The 8,996-nt window shown below is 42.5% G+C and overlaps 2 protein-coding genes across 2 annotated transcripts; both read left to right on the top strand.

Annotated features, from left to right (window-relative positions):
* Positions 1–227: 227 nt before the first annotated feature.
* nol12 (nucleolar protein 12) lies at positions 228–2,505 on the top strand. Its single transcript, XM_012825852.3, has 6 exons — positions 228–419; positions 717–822; positions 925–973; positions 1,068–1,210; positions 1,639–1,742; positions 1,948–2,505. Exons 1-6 carry the CDS (start codon positions 313–315, stop codon positions 2,150–2,152), a joined length of 714 nt encoding a protein of 237 aa, XP_012681306.1. The 5' UTR covers positions 228–312; the 3' UTR covers positions 2,153–2,505.
* Positions 2,506–3,663: 1,158 nt separating this feature from the next.
* On the top strand, positions 3,664–8,332 carry LOC116220819 (serine/arginine repetitive matrix protein 5). Its single transcript, XM_042708926.1, has 3 exons — positions 3,664–5,488; positions 5,745–5,926; positions 6,171–8,332. Exons 1-3 carry the CDS (start codon positions 5,262–5,264, stop codon positions 8,330–8,332), a joined length of 2,571 nt encoding a protein of 856 aa, XP_042564860.1. The 5' UTR covers positions 3,664–5,261.
* Positions 8,333–8,996: the final 664 nt, after the last annotated feature.

Genomic DNA, 8,996 nt, shown 5'->3' with positions numbered 1-8,996 from the left:
TTAGGGCAAGGCATCAGAAGTATTTCCATTGATAAAGACAAACTGGAAACAGTTGGAGAGGTAGGACATCCATGGACAGAAGAAGAAATCGCAAGACTCCATCTAAGAGGTACATAGAGACACTTTTCTACACTGAAGACATGTTTTTCTTTGTGTAGAATCATTGGGTAAAAGGTGCCGGAACTCCCCTTTTTATTTCACATTTTCATGCCGGACCGAATTTATGTACCCCCAAAATACTATATCCGGAAGTTACTCCAAAAGAGTTCGGAGCACAGAAATCCACGTGTGGTAAACGTTTGCACAGTTGTTATGAAGAATATGAAAAATGGAAAGTTCAATAAAGAGTCTAAACATAGACCCGGATCTAAAAAGAGGGAACCTAAACGTATCGTAATGTTCGACGATAAAAACCGAGAGTAAGTTATAAGAATACTCTAGCTAGCCATGCTAACAAGTGATGATGTTTTTTTACAGGTTGTGTGTGCCTAAATAGATTTAGTCATGGCTTGCTTGTCAACATGATAATGACATTCGTGAAACTGATGAATGTAAGGTAACTCGAACACGTTATAGGTCATGTTGTTGACGTGTAACGTTAGCTAATGTTGATTTTAAGTGTTGGGTAGCTAGTTACTTTTAACTCGGGTGGTTCTGGAAATCCTCACTATATACCTGCACAGATGAATTCAAGTGAAGGGTGCACTTTTTTGCAGGGAATACCTGACTGGATTTCACAAGAGAAAAATTGAGAGGAGAAAAGCGGCTGTAGAGGAGATAAAGCAAAAGATGAAGGAGGAGCAGAAGAGGGTCAGGGAAGAGGTACGTTGACTAAAAAAAACAATCTTGATGTTGTTCTGTATGAATACATTTGTTTTAGTGAATAGATAAACTTGCTAACGTTTGGGATCTTGTTCTCTACAGCGACACAAGGAGTATTTGAGGATGCTGATAGAGAGAAAAGAAGCGCTTGGTAAGTGATAATAAAAGTGAGTAGTACCCCCCAACCTATTACTATGTTGAATCCTGGACACACCACTGATATTGTCGTGTTTGCCTTGTTTAAGATGAAGCTGACGAATTAGAGGATGTGATTACTGGAACAACAGAATCTCAACAATACGATCATCCCAACCACACTGTTACCGTCACAACCATCAGTGACCTTGACCTAACAAGAGCTCACCTTCTTGGTGGGGATACCAATCAGGTAAAAGTCTGGATCTGCTCTTCAGGAGGGTGATCTTTAAGAGGGAGGGGGACCACATTCTTTTCAGTGTGAAATTACAATTAATGATGTGTTATTTAAAGCAATTTTCTCCAACCCTTATGACCAAATTAGTCATCACGAACAAAACTTTTACTTATTACTATGTAACTAGTTTGGGCCATAAGGGGCTGAAGCCTTCAATAGTGTCAGTGATTGTTTTGTAGCGGTTTACGACCTTTATAATAACTCATTAGACACAGGTGACCAGCCAACATCAGTGTCCCCTGTAGTGTAGCTCATTATTAATTGTTATATGACAAGTGGAATGCATGTTACAAGCTATTGGGTAATACACTTAAACACAGTACATTCTCTGTCAAGTTGAGTCAGGTGAGGGGATGCTGAAGTTTCTCATTGTTGTTTAATAGGATGAAGAGGACAATGATGCGGAGGATCACACAGAGGACAATGATACTTCACTTCCTAAGAAGTCACTTCCTAAGAAATCTGGCAATCCGTTGCTCTCTAAGAAGTCAGTTGGTTTCCGTTACCATACTTGCATGTGAATGTTGTCTTTAGTGTCAATGACACTCCTGATTTAGGTTACTTTAAAATCTGTTGACCAATGTGGCTAAACAATCCCTGTAAACAACCCACCGTTGGTTGTCATGGTACATACCACATGCATACATTCCTAGCTGTTCCCTCCTTTCACCAAGTACCCTTTTCCTGTGCAGGATCAAGTCCCTCTCATCCTCGCTGAACAAGCTAAACAAGCAATCACAGAAGAAGAAGAGGAAAGGGAAGCAGGAAGACAAAGGAACAGGTCGGTCGAATTTAACCGGCAGCAACAATAAACGGAGTCTGGGCAGAACCACCAAGACGCAGAGACGCAGGCAAACAGGAGGGGGCAGGAATAGGGGGAATCTAGACAGAGATTAACTGTGTGGGTGGGCTATATGCCAAGCGCATGCCTGCCAATGAACTTCCATAATGTATGAACAGATCATTTGAATAGGTTTAAAAGTAATTTAAGGAAAACGCTACACTTGTATGCCATCATTGTTTTGAAATGTGAGGATGTTGACCTAGGGAATGGGACATTGGAATGGCTGTGAAGTTGACAGTGTTTTTTTTAAGCCAATTTGCCCAAAAAACCCTACCTTCTCTATCAGTTGTCTGATCACTGTCTTTTGTTTTTGTACAGAACATATTTGTATTTCACATTTTGTAACTGAAACTTAATTGTCTACATAGAAACTTAATGGTGTACAAAATAAAAGGTCTATATAATATTTTTGTTCCAGTCCTAAGTGAGAAAACTGTTAACATTAGAAGTTTTTTTAGAAAAGCTTAATTTAATGTTTAATGACCTGCAGCCTTTGAAATAAGGTCTTCAGCAGCTTGTGTTGATTTATTTAAAGTTGAGCCTTCGAATGCCATCTGCTGACTAGCCCACAAGCTCTTAATTTCGCTTTCTAAAGCAGATGATATTTAATACATCTTTGTGCAGAGGGACTGTCATGCCACTGGTGCCATGTTGGCTCATCTCGCACCAGATGGCCAGCTTCTGTGATGCTCTAAGTAGATCCAAAATGGAGGACTATAGTGCCTCAGTTTCGCCTATTGTTGAGGCAGCCAATGGGATGTGTGTGAGTGTGAATAAGCCCTGGGGGTTTAAATGAGCGTAAAGAAGAGGCATGTGTAAGGGGTCTGATGGACACTTCATTCTGTGCCTTCAAATGCCAAATTCTTCATTAAACTGACGACGGGACAACAAAATACTAGGTACTGTCTTTTTTTCAGTATATGAAAATTAGCTATGTTATCCAATAATTAATGAAGGAAATCTACACCTAATGTATTGGTTACATTTGTAGTTGTAATTAATTGTGAGGTAATTATTTAACAGTTTTGGTAAACTGCTAATTATTCTGAATGGGGATTATGAATTTGACGATTTAAGTAGTACTTTTCTCAAATTGGAAGGAGTATTCTGGTATCATAGACAGTATTGTATTTCACTGTCCTTGTGGTTGGTTCACTTAGTCTAACTGTTTCGTCAGAGATACAGCTAAGTTACTGTATCTGTGAGGGACTAATTTCTCAACACTTCTCAGTGTTTTAATCACACCCGGCACGTGACCTTTAGACAGCCTTCTATTACTATGGAGCAAATAATCATAATTGATTTACATCTGTTTTGTGATATTTGGAATAACAGAACTGGGGTCCTTTATCTGAAATAATTACTAATATTGGTGCTTACAAGATATTTTGTGTTTATAATAATAATACCAGTCCAAAAATGAGCATGTGTCATCCTTAAAAATGCACAGTCATCCCTTACTATTGAGTTCCAGTGTTGTCCTCCTTCAGGACCTATCTGTAATATTTAAGATATGTTTACAATGCTCATGGTGCGTGACACGCCTGTGATGAGGTATGACAGACCTGGACCTGAAGTGCATTCTACTGAACCTTTATGAAGTTATTGACAAATGCTCTGACTGGCACTACCGATGGTCCCTATTCCTCCCACGTGTAGTGCTGAGAGGGATGCAATGTGTGAGCGTATGCCCCCTCCGGATACACCATGCCACTCTCCAGCGACAACCTCATCTGCCCCAAGTTCCAGCCCAACATCTTCGACTCCTCCCGCTGTCACGACTGCCTGCGGCAGAAACACCTGCACGCTGGCACACCTGCAACTCAGCAGGTGAGCCCTGGCACGAACCTGAGCCAAGGACAACAGCTAGTGCCGGAGGAGAAGGACTCAAGCGCCAAGGTAAGATGGAGAGTAAGGGGGGGGGGGGTTGCGATTCCGAATGACACACTCTTGTCACTGTGATAGGCGAGACGGTTGTAGACATTGAAGATCAGGAGAGGATTAGAGGAAATGGTATATAAAGCTGTTGTTGAAGTAACGGATAGCACTGCTATGGTAATATAATGATACAACTTCAGAATGGATATTGTTCAGAAAGCAGTGGTGTGGTCGGAGAAAGAGGAGAAAAAGTAGTAGAGAAAGAGGAGAAAAAGTCTTGCATAAAGACGTTTCCTGTGAAGGTTTTTTTTTTTAGAAATGCCATCTCACATGCTACCCTAATGAATGAAGTTAGAACCGAAGCAGGGTGGAGTACCAAGAGAAACAGAGAACAGAGAGAGAGTCTAAGACCAAGGCTGTGGTGAGTGTGTGCTCCCATTATAAATTCATGAATGGAGATCATTTACTGCCCTTTTGGGAATCACTGGTAATACAATACACATCAGTAGAGAACAGAAAGCACAGGGTTAAGTCTACACATTGTATATCAGTAGAGCACCTGAGTAAGAAAACTATACTTCACATCTACAACATTGATTATGTGTTTCCCTGATCTGACCCACATAATGCAAGTAAAACAAAACTTGTGCTTATATTCAGTGTCACTAGCTAACTATGGGAAAGAATATATGCTGTCTAAGATTATTTCCTTGATTTCATTTAGATGCATTGTTTTGCAAAATTGTGAGGACTTAACTTAAACATGACATGTCTAAAACTTTATAAAAGCCAATATGTTTATAGTTAGGAATGGGTGGAGATGTTAAAGCACAAAAAAGAGGACTGCCATGAAATAGTGATGAGGAGAACCACGTTCTAGGTTTGAATTACAGTAGATAGGTTGAGTGTAACCCTAATCGACTCACAGACAGCATGTATGAGTGTGTTAGTAACAGGTGTAGAAATAGCGGAAGACCAGGACCGAGGACAGTACCACTGGAGTATTTTCTAAAACTCTCCACTTAGGTTTGTACTGGGAAAAATAAGTGCTGGGGTAGTTGTGCTTGTTTATTAAGAATTGTATTCTGTGTTATATATGTAGCCTAAGTTTATTTTTGCTGTACTGTAACCTACTGTTACAAAGTACAACTTGTGTATGGTTGACTGTTGCCAGAAATTCATCTAGCTCTTCCAAAATACTTACATATGACTCTAATATATTCATCTAGTTAGTTGTCATTCTCATACTTGCATTGAAATGGCTTAAGAACAATTGGCCAAGCTATGAATTTCAAATACTTATTGACCTGTTTGGCTGGTGTTTTTTTTGACTGCCATGATGTTTGGTTGTTGACTTGCCAGGAGGATTCTGATGTGCAGTCAGTGGTAAGCAGCTACTGTGACGTCAGCGGGGATCAGAGAGGCTATGAGGAGAGCTCGCTGCACATTCTGAGTCCTGACTGTCAACTCTACCTCTGTGACGGAGACGACGACGAAGATAGTACAGACAGGTAGGTGAGCCATTCCAAATAGTACTGACTTTCGGCCAGTTTTGATGTGAGATATGTGGAGCTGTCCATCCTCCTGGGGCTGTGTTTCTCTAAGTAGTTTTTAACAATTTGTTAAACAAGTGTTTAACAATTTGATGTGATGATTCACTTTGTAAAGCTATGTTGTCAAACACACCTCAAAAATATTTTGACCCACACTCACACACAGTTGTCCTATTGTCCAACTTCACAACTTCTTGTTCTTCATATTTGTCAGTCAGGACCAGTGTGACTATCCGGACTTCTTTTACTCAGCAAGTGCAGACGACGACTATCCCCCTGTTCACCGCAGATCTGACCGCTCAAGCATGACCCGTTTGGATCCACCACCCCACAGACCCAACCCTCGTGCATGGATGGAGGAATCCCGGAGCAAGGACAGCTTTGGTCGACACTCTGGTAGAGCACACCGCTAAGCCTGCCTTTAAGATCGTATTACAGTCTGACAAATCTTTGGCATGCGATACAATGATAACTGTGGTACTGTGCACAAGGTTACAATGATTTTCATCTGAAACGGTATTCTTGTGTTGTGATGCATCAGAATTTAAAATTAAAAAGGATCAATGCTAGTGATGAGATACTTAGAATATACAATTATGCAATAGACACATATAAAGGTTTAACCTTTCTTTTACCCCAGTTGGCTCCAGAGGAGATCGAGAGCGGGAGAGTGGTTACTTCTCACTAGGGAAGGCAGGAGGTATCCGCTCTTCACGTGACCAAAGCCCCTCACTCCCTTACAGACATTTGGAGAGGGGACATCCAATCCCAAATAACCGAAGCCCAGATCGGAAAGACACAATACCATTTCGAAATCCTGACCTGGGAGTGCCTTCCCACAGGAGGAGCTCTGAGTTCCAAAACCCAGATTTCCTTGAGGAGAGCCCCCCACCAGAACCAACTCCCCTGGAACGCAGCATTGAAGTTGAGGCACAAGTTGGTCCCCGATCCCCAAGCCCCACTCCTTTCAGGCAGGCTGAAGCTTTTGCCTCTAACAAGACTCGCAAGAGTGCATTCTCCAGAGGCAAGTCCCCATCAGAACACTCTTCATCTCAGCAGCAATCCAGGAGGGGCTCTAGCCTGTCTCGTTCTTCTTCTCCTGCTCGGGGGACTTCCTCATCTAAAAGGAGTGAGTCCGTAGTGTCGCTGAATAGCCGGAGCCCTGGTTCAAGTGCTTTCTCGCAAGGCCTTGATCACAGATCTAGAAGTCCCTCCTCTCAGAATTCCTTTGGACGAGGTTTAGATTCAGGAGGTGTTCAGAAAGACTTTCGGTCAATCGCAAGCTCTGTGGGCTCAAAATCTCTCTCCAGCTCTTATGCAGACCTGAGAGGGTCATTGCGCAAGGCTGAGTCGACCACTTCTTTAGCCTCACGTGGACTTAACAGTCATAGTTCCTCTCCTTCTAGGAGGGGCTTTGAAACCCCTGGCCAATCGATGTTGCGCAAAAGTGAGACAAATGGGGTCTTAAGTGGCCATGGTCGTGATACAAGAAGTTCGTCAATTTCAAGAAATGGAGCCTTTAGTGGCCATGGTCGTGATACAAGAAGTTCGTCACCTTCAAGAAATGGAGCCTTTAGTGGCCATGGTCGTGATACAAGAAGTTCGTCACCTTCAAGAAATGGAGTCTTAAGTGGCCATGGTCGTGATACAAGAAGTTCGTCACCTTCAAGAAATGGAGCCTTTAGTGGCCATGGTCGTGATACAAGAAGTTCATCACCTTCAAGAAGGGGATATGACACCCCTGGTCAATCCATGCTTCCTAAAAGTGATACAAGTTCCTCAGCTGCTTATGGTCCTGATAGAAAAAATGCATCACCTACTAGAAAAAGCAATGATCACCAAGGCCATTCCTTTTCACAGAAGACTGAGAGAAACAGCTCCTCATATAGTCGTGATTCTCAAAGTCCCTCACCTTCTAGGAAGGGCTTAGAGACTACAAGACCATCCATAAAACACATAAATGAGACTAAAAGCTCTCTCAGTCGTAGTTCATCTCCTTCTAGGAAAGGTTATGACACTTCTAGCCAATCAGTACTGCGCTTTACTGAGACAAGTCGCCCAATACACTGCCAAGGCCTTGACAGTCGTAGCCCCTCCCCCTCTAGAAAGGGCTCTGACACACTTCGCCAATCCGTTCAACGGAAATCTGAGACTGACAGATCTAGAAGTATATCTGGCTGTAACAGTAGGAGTTCTTCTCCTTCTAAAAGAGGCATTGACCCATCTAGTCAGTCAGCACTGAGGAAGACAGTGAGTTACGATTCTAGAACTAGTGTCACCACTTCACAATTGAAAAAATCAGTGAATAGTCATGGTAGATCAGATTCAAATCCTCCTCCTAGTTCCTGGAGAGGCTCTTCTCGTTCGCTCAGTAGTCCGCCAATCTCCCGTAGCCCCTCCCCTTCAAGAAAGATCTCAGAAAACAGGCCACTTGAACGTTCTCAGAGGCCATCATCTGCTGTCTTAGGAAATGGCAGAAATGGGAACAGAAGCATTAGTAGCAGCAGCAGCAGGCATATCATGGAACATCGTAGCCTCTCTCCAGAGGCAAGGAAGTCATCAGGCCAAAACCGAAGCCAGTCCCCTCAGTTGCGCAGGCTCACCTCCTCCCAAAGTTCCATGGATTCCACTGAGTCTAGTCACCTTTCCGGGGGATCCACTGGATTCAACAAGGAAGAGTACGCCATGTTGGCCGACCTCCCGAAGGTCAAGACAATATTTCACAAAGAGGGGCCAAACCGTCTTGGGAAACTTGAAAGCCACCCTTCAGGAGAGGAGAGACTGTACAAACCAGCAAGGTAACTGCCCATAAGATGGACAAGTGTTTAAAAAACTTAAAAACTGAATGTATAAAGTGGCTTAGGTATAAGAAGTGTTAACAATGGTACCTTGATGTAAATGTTTTTTATTTCAAAGATGTAAGTCATTCCGTTATGTGTTGTAGCCACTCCCATATAAAAAACTCCTACAACAATTTGGACAGTGGGGGAGACCAAAACGATGGAAGACTGACTCGGACACACTCCTCCACCTCTCTTCATGTTCAGGTGTGGTGTGTATGATTTGTAGACACTTATACAGAGCTTGCGGTCATTTCCTGCAGGGCTACTAGTCAAGCGTGGCTTGTAGAACAGGAGCCAAACTCAACACTTGACCTTGGGATTGAGGTCAAGACAGTGTTGAGGTCAAGAGTTCAATTCCCTGGCATTGCTTAAACATGTAGCCTATTTACCGTAGTGTACGTCACTCTCAATACAGGTGCCTATTAATTGTCTGAACTGTATTAGACCCCTGCCTGAATTTTCCAAATTCGCACTTAGTAGTAATGTACTTAAACTAAGGTGTATTCATTCCCCTTAGGGAGGGACTAGTCCAACTATGGAGGAGGTGCAACCACAGAAAGGACAGCAGAGGTCGCAAGGGCAAAGTCAGGTATTGACATGTTGTAAAAAAATAAAAAATAAAA

The sequence above is a fragment of the Clupea harengus genome, chromosome 1, assembly GCF_900700415.2.
Source record: "Clupea harengus chromosome 1, Ch_v2.0.2, whole genome shotgun sequence".
NCBI classification, from domain to species: domain Eukaryota; kingdom Metazoa; phylum Chordata; class Actinopteri; order Clupeiformes; family Clupeidae; genus Clupea; species Clupea harengus.
Note: the sequence above shows the minus strand (reverse complement) of the source record. Positions and strands in the feature narration are given on the sequence as shown.

Bases quoted from the DNA above. Each gene is read 5' to 3' on its own strand.
- nol12 (XM_012825852.3), top strand. From the start codon at position 313: ATGAAGAATATGAAAAATGGAAAGTTCAATAAAGAGTCTAAACATAGA. The intron at 420-716 runs GTAAGTTATAAG...ACTTTTTTGCAG, and splicing joins TTCGACGATAAAAACCGAGA to GGAATACCTGACTGGATTTC. The intron at 974-1,067 runs GTAAGTGATAAT...GCCTTGTTTAAG, and splicing joins AGAGAGAAAAGAAGCGCTTG to ATGAAGCTGACGAATTAGAG.
- LOC116220819 (XM_042708926.1), top strand. From the start codon at position 5,262: ATGAATTTCAAATACTTATTGACCTGTTTGGCTGGTGTTTTTTTTGAC. The intron at 5,489-5,744 runs GTAGGTGAGCCA...CATATTTGTCAG, and splicing joins GACGAAGATAGTACAGACAG to TCAGGACCAGTGTGACTATC. The intron at 5,927-6,170 runs GTAGAGCACACC...CTTTTACCCCAG, and splicing joins CAGCTTTGGTCGACACTCTG to TTGGCTCCAGAGGAGATCGA.